The sequence below is a fragment of the Rutilus rutilus genome, assembly GCF_951802725.1.
Source record: "Rutilus rutilus genome assembly, chromosome: 1".
In the NCBI taxonomy this organism is placed as follows: Eukaryota; Metazoa; Chordata; class Actinopteri; order Cypriniformes; family Leuciscidae; genus Rutilus; species Rutilus rutilus.
In genome coordinates, this window is record NC_140209.1 from 19460655 (window position 1) to 19481718 (window position 21064).

Consider the following 21064-nt stretch of genomic DNA (forward strand, 5'->3'; position numbering starts at 1 on the left):
ATTTTCCTAAAATATTTGTAGTCACCATTATGGCGATCCATGTTCCCTTTGGTTGGGCACTTGGAACTTCATTTATACTATTGTAATTCTCTTCCCATTGATGCAGCGATTGCAACAAGAAATCAATTATTCGGTGTCAAAGGAAGAGAAGTAATGTATGTATATATGTATGTATGTATGTATGAATGATGTATAAAAACTATTTTTCATGTCAATTAATGATCTTTTATAATTTTGTTGTTAACACTTATGTCATAAACACCTTGTGAAACTTTTAATTGGGTTTATAATATCCTTCTATATTTGTGCCAATGTATCTTATAATACGTCTTATAATCTTCTTATAAAGCTTATAATTGATCATACTTGAGTCACACAGACTTCAACATTCAGCCTGCAAAACACAACAATGGTAACAATTATATTTTATTTAAAGTAAATTATCAAGTACTCTCTACAGTTCTTTTTTAGTTACTAGAACTCTTGTGTAAGTGAACTATACTAAGCATTTGTCAGTACCACATACTATTCCTATTTCACTTTACTTGCTTTTTAAAGGCAATCGGTTTGCATTCTTTTTTTAAGTCCAACTAATTAGATTTTACAGACAGTGAAAGACAGTGATAATGTACCTTTAGATACGTGTGTGTTTGTAGTTGAGGGATCCTGAGAGTGTGTGATGTGGACTGGATTCAATGCTGTCGTTGAAGCTTGAGCTGTAAAGGATGAATGTTAGTTCAGATGATTCATATCTGTAGATTTCAATCATATTTTAATGAGTTAACAGATGCGGTTTTCTTCTAAAATCAGTCCCTAGGTATATAATTGATTCCTCTGTGACGACATTAAGAGATGGAGAACAGGGGATCAGGAACTGTGTGCAAAGTAATACGTTTGTCAATGTGCTCAAGATTTTTTGGTACACTTTATCATTGATAAGTTATTAGTTAATGGTGAGCTAATCATTTACAAAACACGACTATATATTTATACATTATTAATAAGTGCTATGCTAACATTTTATAAATATTTTGTTAATTCAGTTATAAGTCATTTGTAAATGATTAGTTATTTAAGAACTAATCATTTACAAAACATGACTATATATTTATAAATTAATAAGTGGTATGCTAACGATTTACAAATGTGTTGTAAGTATACTTTATTATTAAACACACGTTAGACACTTTATTTCCACTCTTGGAATATTTTCTGAATTTGTATTAAAAAAATGCCTTTTCGATCTGATATGTGATTGAAAAATGGAGTAGAGCGAGTTCTGCAAAATAAGGATTCGAATTTGCGTCAACTTTCTGCCACTGCTTTAACCCTACACTATTGCTACTGTTGACCATCCAGCGTCTAACGTCATTTTGTCTGGCCCAATCAGACGTCAGTGGGCGGAGTTAGTGTAAATAGACACTTCACTGTGATTGGCTGAACTCAAAGCAGAAATGGTTTCATGTGTTTACATGTTTACAAATGTTTTCAGACCTGCCCTGTTATAATGCTGAATGAACACAAACCATTAAAGTACATAAATGTATACCAGTCACTTTATATTGATGATCCAGAATTCAAGATCCAGCACATGTTCATCATTTCTGTGATGTGCAGCTCAAGTATTATGTGATGATGATGTTTTGTTTATATGATGCATTATGTGTTGAACTGCACTAACAGACGTGATCCACAGATCCAGGAGAAACTGAAGTCAGTGTGACTGCTGGATTAATATACAGAGGTACGACACGTTCATTTATACTGACAGCTTTATAACATTAAACTATCAGTCAGTCTGTAAAAGCTTCATCAATAACTGTTGATAGTTGAATACCCTTGACTTCAGTCATGTACAGTTTCTCTTCTTCCTCTCATGTTTCCTGCAGTGATTGTGATTATTGTTGAGATCGCAGTGTTTGCTGCTCCTACTGTGATTCTTCTTCAGATCATCTGTGCAAGAAGAGCTGGTGAGTTTTGAGCCGCACACAATCTGATCATTCACACTCATCTGATCTGCAACATCAGTTTATTAGAGTAATCCAAAATCGTAATCCAAATCCAGGCAAGGGTCATACACAGGCAGGCAGTCCATACAAACAAACAATTCCAGAAGGTAAGAGAGGAACGAGAAAACCAAGACACAGGCAGATATCAAGAACCAGGAACATAGACAACAGTGGAAACACTCAGAAATGCAGTGTAACAACATACAAAACTTAACAGTGAGTGATAGGATGAACCAGGCTTATATGGGGTGTGCTAAACCAGATAATGAGACACAGGTGGATGCAATCAGGGATGAGGAGTCCGGGCAGTGAGTTATGGGAAATGTAGTTGTGAGTGAATCATGAAGGTCTGATGTGGAGTGCCCTCTGGTGGCTTTCAAGGGCACTCCAGCTAATGATCGTTACAATAATGATGGATAGTGCATAATAATATATAATCCATAATGTACTGATGCTAAAGGTCCATCAAAATGTGGAGTTTTTATATTTATAACATATGATACAGTTCAGCAACATCACACGACCAAGTGTGCTTAATACCATCACGATTGAACATGTGACATTGATTTCATATGACAGTTCAATAAACCAGTAATATTAAGTCACTTTCCTTTTAGTCGAAATATTGACTATTTTTGTTCTATTTTAGCAGCGAAAATAGTTCCAATCCAAACAAAGATCACAGCATAGCGCGTCTCACAGCAACACTCAATCTTGTTCTGAATGATTCAGCATTTTAAACGAATCGGTTGAGTCAAATATTCAATGACCCACTCATAAACATCTAGGCTTGTTCGACTTGAACCGGCGCTGCACAGACCGATCGGTGAATGATATCAAAGTACCGTGAGAGAGATTAGAGAGCAGATGCTCCTTATGCTTTGAATCGCTTCCACATGACTCACTTAATAAGACCTATCACCATATCACCTGCATTTCCGTGCTTACTGTCGACAAACCAATCAAATCCTTTTATATATATGTGATGCGATCTGGGAAAACCCGTCGGATGTCGCGCTGGTACGTTTTCAGTAAAATCTAAAAATAGATAGAATGCCTGTTTTTTGTTAAAATTGGGGTTTCATTAAATGACTATTCTATAACATCTTGTCTATCATCTCTGAATATATCTTGGCAAAATTCACTAGTCTAGTGCAGAAAAATAGCAATAGCAAGCTGAAAACACTGTGTCTTTCTTTTTAAGAACACGCACGACAGAGGTGCAAAAAAAAAAAAAAAAAGCCCATAGCTCTCCTTCTCTTAAAGGAGAACTCCGGTCAATTTTAACATTGAGCTCATTTTTTTGTACATTTGGAGTGCTGTCAATACAGAGAACAACGACAAAAATCGGTGTTGCCTACACTGAGTTATTCTATTTTTAAAATTTGCACCCTGTTGACTTCAATGGGGCAAGTACTAAACCTGCTTTTAGCCTCTTAACATCCTTGATGTGTCATTACAAGTGCACAGGTCATGTGAGTGATTCCTTCAGAGTGAACATGAGTGAATCTGACTGCAGTAGATGTGAAAGATATGTATAAAAATGATGTTATTTAAGCCAGCGCAAATACCTGTGTTTACATCCTGTTTTCGGTTGAAGTCCAAAGTAGTCGATTGCCGAGTACACGCGCATAGGTTTAGTTACCTATGATCACGCGCGTGCAGGGGCGTGTCTAGAGCATTTTCAGTGGGGGGGCCATGCTGGGGCACTGCCTCCAAACGGGGTGGCCGCCAGTGACCAAAAAAAAAAGAAGCTAAATTCTACAGTAGCCTATATTACGTAAATCCTACTGATTTTATTTTTTTTAACTTGAATAAAGTTACTTGTAAACAAATGTAGTAATAAAGCACATTTTTTATTAATTTAGTTTTTTGTCATCCCTGCATCCATTAAGTTAAATTTGAGAGCCAGTGTTTATTATTTTTTGTGTTTTCATAAAACTAACAAGTTTATAAAATAAAAGCAATTTTAATAATGAGCCATTTTAAAAACCCAGAAGCAGAAACGATGTCAACTATTTTCTTTTAATTAGTTTGGCCATTACAATATACAGTAGTTTTATTCACAATCTCTTTCAAATAATAATAATAAAAAAATAAAATAAAAACAAATTCCCCCCACTGTAATAATTCAAATGGTTTGGCCAAAACATCAGTGTTTCATTCAGCATTTCTTTCAGACTCATTTACAAAAAAGCTGAGTAACTCAGAGTTAAAGGGATGGTTCACTTTGAAATTAAATTTTGGTATGTTTTAGCTTACGTATGTTTAAAGTCCCTGTAAAGGCAATTCTACAAAAAAATTCTAAACACATTATAAGTGCTAGAAATGTATTGCTAAAACATGTTACAAAGACTGAGAACTGTGAAGTACTAAATTGTGGAGTTAGACCGTTTAACAGTTTTTCACCCTTGCTGTGAGCCGGATTTTTTGGGCGGGGCTAAAACGGGGGCTCGATGACGCACTGCGACCCCCTGAGCTTGATTGGGCCCCTACTTGATGACGCACGGAGTCACTAAGCCTATCGCTCAATCGCGAGTTACTATCAGACAGCCTACAGTTTGCTAGCTACTATGCCCACGGCTCTGGCTATGCCTTCGTCATGTAAATGCGTATTCCCTGGATGCAATCACTTAGAAAACAGATCGGTGTCCTTATTTAAATTTCCGAAAAATGATCATATCAAGAAGAGGTGGATTTATCTTGTGAAGAGCTAACGTTACCTTGATGGAGAGCTGATGATCACCACCACACCCGCCTCTGTAGAGATCAGGATAGTTTACTTTCGTTGGAGACAACTGGAATTCACTGATAATCCGCTGTTACTGGTGAATGGGGCCGAACCGACTATCTCCCGCTGTCCGCTTCGGCCTTCATCCTCCCGTCGCGCCGACATGCACGAGCTGTGCGCGAGTCATATTTCCCGCGAGTGGGCGTGGTTTCAGCGCAGCCAGCGGACACGCCCCCAGCGTTTGAGAGCTGAGACTACTGCTCATTTTTTCGAGATTTTGATAGCTTATTTTATTTACTTGGCGGCTTTTTTAATCATTGAAATTGGGCTGGGTGGCTAATAACACATTTTTCGGTGGTATGACAAACTCAGAACACATACTTAATTTTGACTTTACAGGGACTTTAAGGGCATTCAAGATGTAGGTGTCTTTTTTTTCCGCAGTAGTTTCAATTTTGATATTTTTAGGTCAAACCGTTCTTGTCTGGCAGTCATAATGCAGGTATGATCACTATCTCAAAGAGCATGCACAATGAAGTCCAAATTAAACAATTCCCCATCGTAAGTACACATTGATGGCCTAAGACACGAAACGAGCGGTTTGTGTGAGAAAAAGAGCAGTATTTATATCGTTTTTACCTCTACACAACCACGTCCAAGTGATCTGAGGGCGCGCGCGCATCCTGGTGTGTGACGTGTGCGCGCGTTCTGGCTTAGTCTGCGCAAGCTCCGGAAAGAGCCGGACGTGATCTCGGATGTGTACAAGAGGTAAAAAACGATATAAATACTGTTCGTTTTCTCACACAAACCGCTCGTTTCGTGTCTTAGGCCATCATTGTGTACTTAAGATGGGTTACTTACTCACAACTTGCGACCGTTGTTTCTCTGGCGCTGCACTTCTTTGAATCGCGAACTTCAGTAGAGTCTATAAACTGATTGGCCGTAAAATGAACCAATCACAAGACATCTTATAGGGGGGGCACCTGGGGTGGCCAATCGAATTTCAGGGGGGGGCGGTGCCACATTTAGAATGTTCAGAGACGTCGCATAACTGCCACATTCAAACTGTGCTTTCGCGCGTTGGCTGGCGCTGAGCCAGAGTCGGACGCGTTCAGCGCTGTCATAGATCACAACTACCATTAAGCAGTGTTTTCAACCTCATAATGTTTATTTTAGGTTTCAGATATTTAAATACACATAAGCACGAGTAAAACAATACATTTGGAGTTTGTAAAATACACACTGATGTCTGTGGAAGCAGCAATAACAATCTATTCAAATATAATTTGCCAACATGTGTTATTCATATCAGACAAACATAGTGGAAGTAACTATAAAGTTTACTCGCCCATCTCATGTTATAGATCAAGATTATTTATAAAGGTTTTTAAACGACCAAACACACTCACTTACACGTATTTGAGAATCGGAATATCAGATAGGCTAGTTGATGACATGGTAAGCAAGTTTGTGAATATTTTGAATAAAAAAGGAAAAGCGAAATAAAAGCGACACATCTGTCATACAGTATTATTGTGGCTGCGGTGTATCGCGTGACGCGTCGCCATGGAAACATTAAAGGGAACGTTCGCCTTGAAAAAACTCACTCTGGGGGTGGGGGGTGGGTTTGTGTTAGTTAGAATATTTTAAACTTACGCGTGAAAGGGTTAAAGAAAATATTGAAAATAAATATTTGTGTGTGCTGTAAAGTGGTTAGAAAAAAATTAAATCGGAATCGGCTAAAATCGGTATCGGCAGGTCAAACTCAATGAAAAATCGGAAATCGGAATCGGCCTAGAAAATTGTAATCGGTGCATCTCTAGTCTTAGATCTTTCAGTGGTTATATTGTGAGGCAATGGGGTCCAGCAGATTCAAGTCCCAAAAATGTGCATGCATCCTTCACAAAAGTAATCCATCCGGCTCCAGGGGGATAAACGAAGGCCTTCTGAGGGTAATCCGTGCAGTTTTGTCGTAAAAATATACATATTTAAAAATAACTGGCTTCCGGTGGCGGTCGGTGCGCGTTCATGGAGATGGTTGCTGGCATATGACGTAGGACGTAACGCAGGAAGCGTCGTGACGTAGAACGAGCGTGACAGCGCAGCCAGAGAGCAGAGCAAAACAAAACTCTACGTTCGCTCTACGTCACGACGTCATTCATCTCCATGAACGCGCGCCGACCGCCACCGGAAGCCAGTTATTTTCGTTTATAAAGTTTTAAATATGTATATTTTTATGACAAAACTGCACGGATTACCCTCAGAAGGCCTTCGTTTATCCCCCTGGAGCCGGATGGATTATTTTTGTGAAGAATGCATGCACATTTTGCGACTTGAATCTGCTGGACCCCATTGCCTCACAATATAACCACTGAAAGATCTAAGACATTTTCTAAAATAACTGAAAATGTGTTCGTCTGAAAAAAGATTGAAATATGCATCTCGAACGGCTTGAGGGTGAGTAAATCATGGCTTAAATATCATTTTTGGGCGAACTATCCCTTTAACATCATTTTATACATATCTTTCACATCTACTGCAGTCAGATTCACTCGTGTTCACTCTGAAGGAATCACTCACAGTTTCTTGTCGTTGTTCCCTGTATTGACAGCACTCCAAATGTACAAAGAAATGAGCTCAATGTTAAAATTGACCGGAGTTCTCCTTTAACAGTACAAAGACAGTTCACCTATCAAAATAAACCACATAACAGAATAAAGGTATATCAATGTCCATTTCCCGCCACTCCTGTGTAAACTACAACGGCACGCAAGTTTTTGTTTTGTTTTGTTTTTATCCAACAAATCTATTTCATATTCCATGGAATATGTATCCCACGCATCGTGAGATGCGGAGCGGAGCACAAGAGAACAACAGAGTCTGAAGTAGCTGCTCGCTTAAAAGATCTTGCTCGGTTTTCAACATGAAGATTTGAGTTCATAAGCTTTCGAATGATATCTATGATGATTACTAAAATATGTGATATGAAAAAAAGGCAATAAAAAAAGAGCGCCAATCGTCCAGCTAGCAGGACGTGACAGTTAATTAAACCCGTTTTTCTCAAAATTCCGTTCCTGAAAATCATAGCGATCAGCCGACTTCAGATAACCATAACTTTTGTTACCGACAAACGCTAAAATAAATAAAATAAATAAAACCTTTTCTGATTTGGAAAAGGTTCAGAACCAGCTTTAATATGGTATCAACACCTCTAATCGGTAAAATTTCACCATGTGGTGGGTTTTCCCAGATCGCATCACATATATACACTCGCCTAAAGGATTATTAGGAACACCTGTTCAATTTCTCATTAATGCAATTATCTAATCAACCAATCACATGGCAGTTGCTTCAATGCATTTAGGGGTGTGGTCCTGGTCAAGACAATCTCCTGAACTCCAAACTGAATGTCAGAATGGGAAAGAAAGGTGATTTAAGCAACTGTGAGCGTGGCATGGTTGTTGGTGCCAGACGGGCCGGTCTGAGTATTTCACAATCTGCTCAGTTACTGGGATTTTCACGCACAACCATTTCTAGGGTTTACAAAGAATGGTGTGAAAAGGGAAAAACATCCAGTATGTGGCAGTCCTGTGGGCGAAAATGCCTTGTTGATGCTAGAGGTCAGAGGAGAATGGGCCGACTGATTCAAGCTGATAGAAGAGCAACTTTGACTGAAATAACCACTCGTTACAACCGAGGTATGCAGCAAAGCATTTGTGAAGCCACAACACGCACAACATTGAGGCGGATGGGCTACAACAGCAGAAGAGCCCACCGGGTACCACTCATCTCCACTACAGATAGGAAAAAGAGGCTACAATTTGCACGAGCTCACCAAAATTGGACAGTTGAAGACTGGAAAAATGTGGCCTGGTCTGATGAGTCTCGATTTCTGTTGAGACATTCAGATGGTAGAGTCAGAATTTGGCGTAAACAGAATGAGAACATGGATCCATCATGCCTTTGTACCACTGTGCAGGCTGGTGGTGGTGGTGTAATGGTGTGGGGGATGTTTTCTTGGCACACTTTAGGCCCCTTAGTGCCAATTGGGCATCGTTTAAATGCCACGGCCTACCTGAGCATTGTTTCTGACCATGTCCATCCCTTTATGACCACCATGTACCCATCCTCTGATGGCTACTTCCAGCAGGATAATGCACCATGTCACAAAGCTTGAATCATTTCAAATTGGTTTCTTGAACATGACAATGAGTTCACTGTACTAAAATGGCCCCCACAGTCACCAGATATCAACCCAATAGAGCATCTTTGGGATGTGGTGGAACAGGAGCTTCGTGCCCTGGATGTGCATCCCACAAATCTCCATCAACTGCAAGATGCTATCCTATCAATATAGGCAAACATTTCTAAAGAATGCTTTCAGCACCTTGTTGAATCAATGCCACGTAGAATTAAGGCAGTTCTGAAGGGGGTCAAACACAGTATTAGTATGGTGTTCCTAATAATCCTTTAGGTGAGTGTATATATATATTTTTAACAGACCAAACACATTTTTATTTTTATTCAGGAGTTATAAAACGATAACTTTTGATAACAGTAGCCTATTGATAAAAAAAAAGTGACTCACAGGGCGGGGCGGGCCCCCAATGCCTACCCATGGCGCCGGGACTGAGAACACATACGAGAGGACAGTGAATGTTTGTTTTTTTATTATACGAGAGGTCAGTCAATGGTTTTATTTTGAATTATACAATGGCTTTATTTTGAATTATTCGAGAGGTCAGTCAATGGTTTTATTTTGGAGGGAGGAAGGACTCGCAGAAGGACTCCTCTTTTCTCCCAGAGGAAATAGATATGCCTACAATATTACAATAAAATATGACAATAAAAATATTGGTAAGTTTTGAGCAAATCTGCAACAATATTTAAAATAGCCAAAACTTCTTGAGGATTGTTCATTGTTTTTTTTGTTTTTTTTATTCTCAGAAAAAAGAGGGGGAAAAACCTCTGACGACCCTGAAGAAATAGTGACACCATCAAGTTTAGATTAAAATATTTTTACAAATAACAGCAAGATTTATTTTCATTTATATTGTAATAAATGTTGGCGAACAATTGATTATGAATTTTTCTTCTGAAAAACCTTCTTCTGAAAACTCCCCAGAAATAGAATATATACAAGACTGGTTGAATGGATTTACTGTAACTGATGACGATGAAACAGAAAAAAGAAATGTTAAAGTCAAGGGCAAAGTTGAGATTTTTATGGACGATCTTATAGTTAAACAGCTCCAGAGGGACCACGCAAAAAGAGCTCGCAAGACGGAGAAGAAGGAGAGAAAGGCGCTGGCAAAGGTCCTCCACAAAGGCTCAACCCTACCAAGACGAACGGATTCATCATGCTCAGCAGTTAATAAAGATTATCAAACAAGTTGAACGATTAAATAAGAAGATAATAAACATTGCATGAAACATTGCAACAGTTTTATGGTTGAAAATGAAATAAAATGTTAAAACGAAGAGGTGTTGAATTTGCAGAGCAAGCTCAAGTTACTTAAAGCCTAATTTGAGCTTGGCCGGCAACTTTAAGGGTCATTGTTAGAAATGTAATGTATGTTTGTAGCTATAAGTATACAACATGTTTTGGGATGTTAAAACCCAATGTAGTTTTGCAGAATAACTTTTGACATCTCCCGCTTCAAACATAGAAAATGGGTGAGGTCGGAGAAGGTTCAAAAGGGTTATGATAGTGGAACTTATATACGCCATTTAATGTATGTGCTGCATAAAATAAGTGTGAACAACAAATATAGAGAATTTGTATGTGTGCTTGAGCAAAGCTTATGCTTAGTAGAGGGACTAGGATAAGTCTCAAGTATTACCTTATAATGGAATTGGCTGCACTATAAAGACCTGTAAGAGGGTTTTTCGGGGCCGCACTTCGGGTAAAGACTTTTATGTGCTTGTGTTACTTTTGCCTTTAGAATTTTTGTCTATGTATTATTCTGAATCTTTTTTTAAATAAAGCGAAATCATGTTGTGGTGATTTGTAAAACTTTTTAAACAAGTCTCAGAGTAATTTTTCCCTATAAGATATTTCATGGCTTTGGTCATGGAATATTAATATAGGCCTTTATCTCATTTCCTGGTTTCGGAACGTTCGAAATCGCCAAGCAGTGTACTCGCACTTCCGTGGTTACTTAGTTACCTTTAGATGAAAAGTAGGTCAGTAAACTTAAATAAAATTGCGATATAGACCAGTGTCTGTCAATATTAAACCGCATAAAGACTATTTAAATAGGAATCATGCATGTTCTGTGTTTCTCTGTGTGGTAAATGAAACAGCGCGTCTGTGCCATTCATTCACACACACTGAGGCACGCATGACACTCGCAATGTTTTCAGCCTAACGTATTAACATGAATGCACTTCATCAACACAGCCGCTCTGAGAGTCACTTCAGCAGCATTTTAGCTTCATTTGAGAAAAACTATCATCATATCAAAAAGCTCTTTTTTTTTCAGCAATTTCTATCAACAATGAAAATTCTGTCAGTAATTACTCACCCTCATACAAATTAAGATATTTTTGATGAAATCTGAGTGCTGGCTCACTCCTCCATAGGCTGCTAGGTGGCCCAAACTTGCTGGCCCAGAAAAGTTATTAAAGAGATTGTTAATATAGTCCAAGTGACTACAGTGGCTCAATCTTAAGTATATCAAGCAACGAGAATACTTTTTGTGCGCAAAAACAAACAAAAATAACGACTTTATTCCACTATTCATTTCCTTCTCTCTGGGCCTAAGTTAGGTTTATGCACTAAACAAGACCAGTGAACTTGATTTATTAACCTATTAACACAGTATACCCCATTTTCCCATGATATATGTACAGTACTTACAAGGCATTTGCCCACCGGCAACTATAGTTGCCGCTTGGACTTTTGACTAAGTATACAAAAAACTATAGATCTCTTGTAAGATTTGTTTTGTTTGGATGATTCTAGAGTCCACCCCTGGTTCGGCACGCACTTGAACTGCAGTTCATCTCAAATCTGATGACGAATCTATCATATGGTTTGTTGGTAAAACAGACAGTTTCTCTAATGTATGTCGATGGGTGCACATGCTGGCTCCCCAATAAACAATTACAAAAGTCATAATAAAAAAAAAGTGGACAATTCATAAACCCCAATGGTAGCGCTGTGGCTGCAACTCGGTATATAATAATAAAGATTCGTTCAAAATGAACGGAATCGTTCATGATCAACCCAGCACTAATTTACAACAATCCCTGATTTGGCTGATTCTGACGTAAAGTTTTGGATCAAACCAGAATCAGAACAGGAGAATCACATGTATACGAGCGTATGGGACGCTCAAAGGGTTCGTTAAGCACTAGTAGAAATGGTGGTGGGAGTTTCCGGTTAGAGAAACTGTAGCCAGAGAGAGAGTGTCCCAGCAGAAGGGTTTTATTTTGATTATTTCAGCATGTATGAAGTATTACAGGCATTTGCCCATAGGTATGTGTGGTCTACAATGAACAGAGAAAACAAAATACAATATAAGTTTGCTAGTATAAACAGTATTACCGATAGCATAAAGAATAGTCACTATACAAAACAGAAGTAATAGTAAATCAGGTTATCATTACTCTGGTAAAGTGTATTCAGTTATTTAGAATCTAAATATATAGCATAAATGATTTGCTTACATATCTGAATTATACTGCAGAACATAAACCACTGAACAGTATCAAACTAGTTTCAATATGACTTTACATGAATTTAGATAGTATGCAATTCACACAGAAATATAATTATTCAAATTACTAGTTGAACTAGTACATTGCACAGATGACAGTAACTGAATATACAGAATATTAAAGTTCGAACAGCATAGAATGTAAAACAGATAACTTACTTCTTAATCAATCACTCACGGGAACAACAAACATGCAAAAGTCCGCTTTGTGTAAGAAAGCAAGTCAGTCTCTCCACCTATGTATATGAACTGCCCTCTGTTACTAATTCAGACATGCCCAGACTTGTCCATGCCGTGCAAGCAACAACAAAGTAACTTACATAAAGATACCTCCAGGGGGCATTGTTGGGCTTTCGTACACAGCCGCCCCCAAATGTTGCTCGCAACATTTGCACCTGGTAGAAAGCCCTTCCTAGGTGGCAGGATTGGTGTTGTCATCATCAATGAGTTTGGGAAGTGGAATTAACCGAGCTACAGGTCTAACATAAGTCCGATCTTGAACCTGAACTGTAACTGTCCTTATACGTCCATCAGGTCCAGGGAAGGTACGGGTCACCTTGCCCACTGGCCAGAGAGCTCGTGGAAGTTGTGGGTCAATGATGAGTACTACTTGGTCAACCCTGAGCTTGTCAGTATCCTTTTGCCATTTTTGTCTTTCCTGGAGACTTGGCAGATAGTGATTAATAAATCTAGCCCAGAATTGGTCCGCAAGTATTTGGCTATGCCTCCATCTCCTGGTTCCCAAAAGATTGCTGGAGTCATACATTACTTGTGGGAGAGAGGAATCATGGCGACCCATGAGCAAGATGCTGGGTGTAATTGGGTCTGGGTCTGCAATATCCGATGATACGTAGCCTAATGGCTTGGCATTCATGATGCCCTCCACCTCAATCAAAACAGTGCGAAGGACTGTTTCAGGGACTGTCTGTTCCTTTAGAATGACTTTCAAGGCTTGTTTCACTGATTTTACTTCTCTCTCCCAAATACCACCAAAATGCGGAGCACTAGGAGGATTAAATCTGCAAGAGATTTTCTGTTCGGCTAATTGCTCCTTTAATCGAGGTGCCATAGCTTCATATGCCTCTTTAATCTCTCTGTTCCCTCCAACAAAGTTGGTGCCATTATCAGAGAAGAGCTCGAAAGGCTTGCCTCTTCTAGCTATAAATCTCCGTAGAGACATCAAGAAGGCGTCAGTGTCGAGACTCTCAAGTAGATCCAGATGGAGGCATCGGGTGGTCATACATTTGAAGACTATTCCCCATCTCTTTTCAGTTCGTCGTCCTATTTTTACTGTGAATGGACCAAAACAGTCCATTCCAGTGGAATAGAAGGGGGGCTTATAAAGCCTAAGACGAGCTGGTGGGAGATCTGCCATCATAGGGATGCTAGGTTGGGCACGCCACTTTTGGCATTCAATACAGCCGAGTTGATGTTTCTTGATGGCTGCTCTGCCTCTCAAAATCCAATAGTGACGTCTGAGCTCTGCAAGGACTCTTTCTGGTCCAGGATGAAGGAGATTGAGATCATATTCCTTAAATAATCTTCTGTGATCTAATTTGGCTTCAGATAAAAAAAATCTGACAGAAAATATACTATTGGATAGTGTTCTGCACAATGATAGTCTATATAGATTAGCATTACATTATAAATATAATCTATTATTATGAAAATACCTGGCATGGCTTGAAAAACACAGGTAACTCAAATATCAGTGCAATCATGTTTATTGTCTTCAAAACATCTGTATCTGCATGTTACAGCGCGATCTCTTGTTAGCTTTGTGTGTATCAGTCGACGTCCTGGAATGTCACATGGTCATGGCTCTTCTTCATGTTCCATATATGGACTATTATTGTGCATGTAGCGCCCTCAGGCTATTGGTATGAATTAAAAAACACAGTATCGGAATACCAAATGCTCATAAAGATTACATCGACGCATTTGGGTATAAATTCAATAAATATTATTCCTGTCTATAGAAATATGATGTAAATCTATGAGAATCTATCAATATTTCTCCAAATCTGCACATTTTTGAGCTAAAGCCCTAAGGGACGTTGTTTTGTGTATCGCTGTCATGACGACAGCACAGAGTTTTTTATGAATGAAAGCGGCTGACGCGCATAATTCATATTAAAGGTATCGACTCATTTTTTCATTTCATAACTCCTGACACAAATTAAGACATAACTGTCACTATGAGTTTCTCAGAATACAATAGTGGTCAAATACTGAAACTTGAGTATTATATCTTTTTAATTATGTATAGTTTGTCAAGGTATAACATTAAATCTGATAGTAATTTTGAATTAAATAAATAAATAACGCTTCAGTGCGCGGGCGCACTGGCAACTGTTAACAGGTTAATAAGGAGTTTAGCTATTTGATGACTAGGATCAAGGACTATGGGATGCAGGGCATTCATGTCTATATGTTCAGCATGACGCAGTCTCCCTCCAACCCTAATCAGCAAAGCATCTTTATCATACTCAGGAGACAGAGACACTAGCCGGCTATTGAATGGTAAGGATCGGTTTGATGATAGAGCCTTAACCTCCTCTGGAAATGAGTCTCTTTGGGCTTGATGGAGAAGGAGCCTTTCTGCAGTAACATAATGTTCAGCTACGTCTGCTGGCAATATGGAAGATTGAGCCGCCCCGTGTAGGCACGCCACTGTGGCCTTTACCAAGTCTTTCCAGGTGTTATACTGCTTTGCATCTGGGAGTTGTACATCAGGACTAGTGCGTAGGTGCAGACAGAGTGCTGACTTCTTTAATTCAGTGTCTGGTTCAGGGTCAGCAACAAGCATGATTGGCCAGGATGTTTCTGGTTGATACAAGAAGTCAGGTCCCTTAGCCCAACGGTATGATTGTGTCAACTCCTTTAAGGACTTTCCACGGGTAATGTCGTCTGCTGGGTTATTGCCAGAATCCACATACCTCCAGGAATTAACATCTGTGAGGGACTGAATTGCAGCAACTCGAGTTCCTACAAAGACTTTATATCTGCAGGAGTCAGCCAGCAGCCAGCGAAGGACAGTGGTGGAATCTGACCAGAGAATCACTTGCCTGATGGTTACTGTGAGTTCTGTTTGGAGGACTTTAGCTACTTGTGCTCCAGTAAGTGCTGCACTTAGTTCAAGTCGTGGCATTGACATTTGTTTCCGGGGGGCTACACGTGAATGGGCCAGTACAAATGAAATGTGTACATGACCATCTTTGTCTTCTGTGCGCATATATGATACTGAGCCGTATGCTCTCTCCGAGGCATCACAGAAGATGTGTAGGTCTCTGGTGAATGTTTCATCATGCACTTGAAATGGAGTGTAGCATCTGGGAATCTCTTGTTCCTCCAAATCAGGTAGTTCCTGTACCCAGGTTTGCCATCTGTTACGTAGACTGTCAGACTCAATGAGGTCATCCCATCCCACATGAATTTTCCACAGATCCTGAATGAGTATCTTGGCTTGGGTGGTGAATGGAATCAGGTACCCGAGAGGGTCATACTGCGATGCCAATACCTTGTAAATATTTCTCAAGGTTGGTTTAAGACATTCCACTTGGCGGGGCTTGTATCCTAAGGAATCACTGAGACAATTCCATCGCAATCCAAGTGTGCCCTCTAAGAGATCTGGACTCTTTTGGGATAACCATAGCTCACTGCTTTGTGACCTTGCTTCTGATGGAAGGTGTTCAATGACTTCTGGTTTGTTGCTGGCCCATTGGCGGAGATCAAACCCTCCAGTAAGCAGCAATTGCCGTAGGCCATCTACAAGAGCTCTAGCCTTTTCCGTTGATTCCATACTTTGAAGACAATTGTCTACATAGAATGACTGGGTAACTGATTCTACGAGAATGCGATCAGTTCCACTGTTGTCATGGGCTATTTGTTGCAGTGCATATATGGCACAACAAGGACTGCACGTTGTGCCAAAAGGTAGGACTTGCCACTCATATATCTTTGGCTGCTCACTCCTTTGCATGTTTCTCCAGAGGAAGCGCAGGATTGCCTTGTCATCTGGCAATAGGCGAACTTGGTGAAACATTCCTTTCACATCTCCGCTAACAGCCACGGTGTGTTGTCTGAACCGAAGCAGAACTCCAAGTAAAGATGGACCAAGTATGGGACCAGGAATGAGGAGCTCATTCAATGATTGACCCTGATACGAGAAAGAACAGTTAAACACAATCCTGTTTTTGCCATTGTGATTCACCATATGGTGTGGAATGTACCAGGATTCAGTGGTCTTCTCAGCTTCCTGAGTGGAGATTTCTGCCACGTAACCAGCTTGCTCTAATTTGTTCATCTCAGTGCAGTATGATTCAGAGAGGTTTGAGTCTTTGGCGAGTCTCCTTTCAGTGCTGCGAAGGCTTGCCAGCACTGCTTCCTTTGGAGCTTTAAGGGTGACAGTATTTGGTCGTCTGAGCAAAGGAGTGGCATATCGTAGGATGCCGTCCACCTCTATCCTAGAAGTGCATGTTTGGAGTACTGTCAGAGCATGCTGGTCCTGTTTAGAACGAGTAGCTGCTGTTTCATTAATGTAGGGCAGGGTGTCAATCTGCCAGAGACGCTCAACGTTCTTGAGTAACTCAGCATTCTGAGCATCTATAGAGATGTTCAGACATTGTTGATCACAGGGAGCAGTTTGGCTGTACCCCACAGGGCCTTGAAGAGTCCAACCAAGTCTGGTGTGAACAGCTATTGGGGCATTAGGAGGTCCCATTCGTATGGGTTGAACTGGTACAAGTAAGTGAGGCATGTCTGACCCAATGAGTAGCAAGGGTTGTGCTTGCTCAATCTGTGGCAATGGTAAGGACCGGATATGGGCATATTTGCGTTGAAGAGCAGCTACTGGATAAGAATGTTCCGACAGTCTCAGATTCGCTGCAGTGAAGACATGATTAATCTGGAACTTCTTAGTTGGTCTGTTTAGAGGTGACACAGAGAGGGAAACAGATGCTCCATTTAATTGAAGTACATCCTGATGTATTGTATGTAACGTGAGAGTTTCAGGCACTTTGGTGAGGTTTAACTGCTCCACGGCTTGTGGCAGTACAATGCTACGCTCAGAGCCATCGTCTAACACCGCATATGTCTCCATGGCTTTATCTCCGTTATGAAGTAGGAGCTTAACTACCTTAAGCATCACCTTTGGAGATCGGTTCGGACGATCTAAGTATACCTGTGAAGGGGGAACATTGACCATAAGAACACTCTTTTCTGTTTGCAGTACTGCTTCATGAAGAATGGTAAGGTGCAGCTCTTTACAGGTCTTGCACCCTCGCTTCAGAGTGCAGTTGTCCGAAGCATGTGTCCTTCCACATTTCCAACAACGCTTTCCATCCGTTATCCACTTCAGTATTTGCTCTGTGGTTAGTAGCTTAAATTTAGAGCAAGAGTTCAGGAAATGAGAAATCAGATAGGGTGTAGGTGCGGTCGGTGCCAGTCTGGAGAATGCCATGGCTAAAGCAGTACTCCACAAAACTGTCACGGTATGACGGTGGCATTTTGCTCAGAAGGCGATCAACATGAGATCCACATCTTAACTCATAGCCATTCGGGCCTTCTAAAGTCCTGAGCATCCCTACAAATGAATGGATAGATAAGGCGAAGTCGTCAAAAGCTTCAGCATCTCCAAACTTTAGAGCAGGAGCATTTAGTATGGCACCTAGCTCACACTGGACTAGTTGGCGTGGTTGACCATATTTATCTTGCAGTGCTTGTAATGCAGCTGTGTATGGCCGGGGATCGTGCATGTATGCCTTTGCAAGCTGGAGAGCACTGGGAAGCTTTAAGTGACCTAAAAGCACTTGATACTTGTACTGTTCACTTAAGTGTTGTTGGTTGTTCATTAGGTTGTCCAGTGCCATTTTGAGCAGTGCAAAGTCACTTTCACGTCCAGATTCAAAGGTCGGTATGACAGGTTTTGGGACACCATAGGCAGAAGCAGCCAACATCTCTATTCCTGGCGGCTGGGCTTGAGGGATATACATTGTTGTCTGAGCTGGAAGGGCATGAGATGGAACTGGGTGAGTGGCTGGGAATGCCATTTAAGAGTGAGGATACAGTACTTGGTATGGATGAGGATGTACTGAAGCCCCTAAGGTTACAGGGTTCAGAGGTGAAGCTATTGAGGGAGGCACACTAACAGCCGGTATCTGTTGGTGGGTTACAGTGGTGACAGGAGGGGTTTGCTGCACTGTAACTGCAACTGGGTAAATAGGTGCAGGAAAAGTGAGAGCAGTTCTAGACTCTGAAGTGGGCTGAGCTGCTGCAAGAGGGGGTGATGACCATGTCACTACGTTAGGATGGCGCACATCAGGAGTAAAGTCTGAGGCACTGAAGGAAGCTTCAGTTGCTAAGGCTGTGGTTGGTAACACATGTGGTGCTGGAGGAGGCAATACTGATGCCTCAGAAGTAATAAAGACAGGTTGTGGTGTGGAATGCCCCTGCATTTGCTGGTCAGATGTTATGAAAATATCACTAGTAGCAGCTCTGTGTTGAAGTGGGTTTGCTTCAGGTAGTGCTTCAGGTGAGTTACTGGTGATGCTAGATCGTGATCCAGATTTGCTAACATCATGGGTGTCCTGTTTAAGGAGTGAGGTGACTAGCTTAGCAACCTCAAGCTCATTTTGTACTTTCTTGAGACGCCGTCGTGTCGCAATTTGTTTAGCCAAGGCTTCTCTGGCTTTGAGTGCTTCTCTAGCTTGGTCATCAAGTCTCTGACATTCTTTATCTGCTGTAGTGTCCTCTTCGACCTGGCGTTGTAGTTCCTCTAGTTCAAGAGCCTTTAATCTCTCTTCTAGCAATGCAGCTTGGACGTCAGAGAGAGCGTGTCTTGGTGATCTACTTGATGTACTGTGGCGTGATCTGGATGTAGTGTTGGAGGCTGTACCAGAGGAAATGGACTTAGATGAATGTCTAGAATGTCTCTGTGAAGAGGCGTCAGCTGGGGTTGGAGCTGAGTGCAGGTGTGCAGGGAGCTGGACTTCATAATCTTCAAGATGGGCTGGGAGATGTCGCTCTCTTTGTGTGCGGGGTCTGACCGCGGGATCTGCTGTGTTGGCAGTATCAGGATCCATTTCTACTGAAGTACATCCGGCTCGAAGGACCATATACGAGCGTATGGGACGCTCAAAGGGTTCGTTAAGCACTAGTAGAAATGGTGTTGGGAGTTTCCGGTTAGAGAAACTGTAGCCAGAGAGAGAGTGTCCCAGCAGAAGGGTTTTATTTTGATTATTTCAGCATGTATGAAGTATTACAGGCATTTGCCCATAGGTATGTGTGGTCTACAATGAACAGAGAAAACAAAATACAATATAAGTTTGCTAGTATAAACAGTATTACCGATAGCATAAAGAATAGTCACTATACAAAACAGAAGTAATAGTAAATCAGGTTATCATTACTCTGGTAAAGTGTATTCAGTTATTTAGAATCTAAATATATAGCATAAATGATTTGCTTACATATCTGAATTATACTGCAGAACATAAACCACTGAACAGTATCAAACTAGTTTCAATATGACTTTACATGAATTTAGATAGTATGCAATTCACACAGAAATATAATTATTCAAATTACTAGTTGAACTAGTACATTGCACAGATGACAGTAACTGAATATACAGAATATTAAAGTTCGAACAGCATAGAATGTAAAACAGATAACTTACTTCTTAATCAATCACTCACGGGAACAACAAACATGCAAAAGTCCGCTTTGTGTAAGAAAGCAAGTCAGTCTCTCCACCTATGTATATGAACTGCCCTCTGTTACTAATTCAGACATGCCCAGACTTGTCCATGCCGTGCAAGCAACAACAAAGTAACTTACATAAAGATACCTCCAGGGGGCATTGTTGGGCTTTCGTACAACATGAAATGAATCCTCAACTGAATCAAGATGAGAAAGCTGATGTAACATGACAGAGGAGATTCAGTGGAAACAGACTTGTTAAATACATACAATATATGAAGAATTTTATTTTTTTATTTTGCTTCTCCTTTGTTAGACTGTGTATTATATACTCTTGTGTAAGCATTTTGTGGTCTTAATTAAGCAAGGTTACTGTGGGCTTGTGGGCTGTGTTTTTATTGTGACATTACATGTTTTCCGTTGTGTTTTCAGAGCTGTAAGCTCACTGTTGAGGTTTGGAAACATGTTACTCAGAACTCAGTTTGACCACATCGAGCACTGATCATCTCTGAACCGTGTTTACACTGATGATGGCTGTGGATTCTGTTGGTAGTTCCTCTTCTCTCTTTTAGCTGGTTGCTTCATACAGTTGAGTAGAAGCTGGTGCGGATCTGGACTCTCATGCTAGACTTTATGAGTCTTTACACATGAAGTCAAGGTATTGCTGAACCATTTTTACTGATTTTTACTGAGGGGCTGATGATGTTAAACTGAAGGGAAGACTGACAGAAACAGAAAATGGCTGAAAAGAGTGATTTGTGTCTGCTGGGACTGATCATTCTCTGCTCACTTCTCACAGGTAAAAACACATTTCTACATGCTCTTTAAACTCACAGGAAAGGGTTAAATATAAATATACTTACATAAAAATGTTTTACTAGAGCTGGTCTGGCATGGAG

General features: G+C 40.4%; 1 protein-coding gene across 3 annotated transcripts in view; it reads left to right on the forward strand.

The window, feature by feature from the left end:
- The window catches only part of LOC311292572 (uncharacterized protein), a 36836-nt gene that overhangs the window by 4033 nt on the left and 11739 nt on the right, over nt 1-21064 (forward strand). Inside the window, exon 1 of one of the 3 annotated variants that reach the window (XM_084412296.1) lies at nt 20611-20964. The exons of 1 other annotated variant lie outside the window; for it this stretch is intronic. In XM_084412296.1, the coding sequence (XP_084268422.1) occupies nt 20904-20964 (61 nt within the window). In that variant the 5' untranslated portion in view covers nt 20611-20903. Of the gene's footprint in view, nt 1-20610; nt 20965-21064 lie in introns of those variants that run through there. One more of the 3 variants, XM_084412295.1, reaches the window with a different exon arrangement.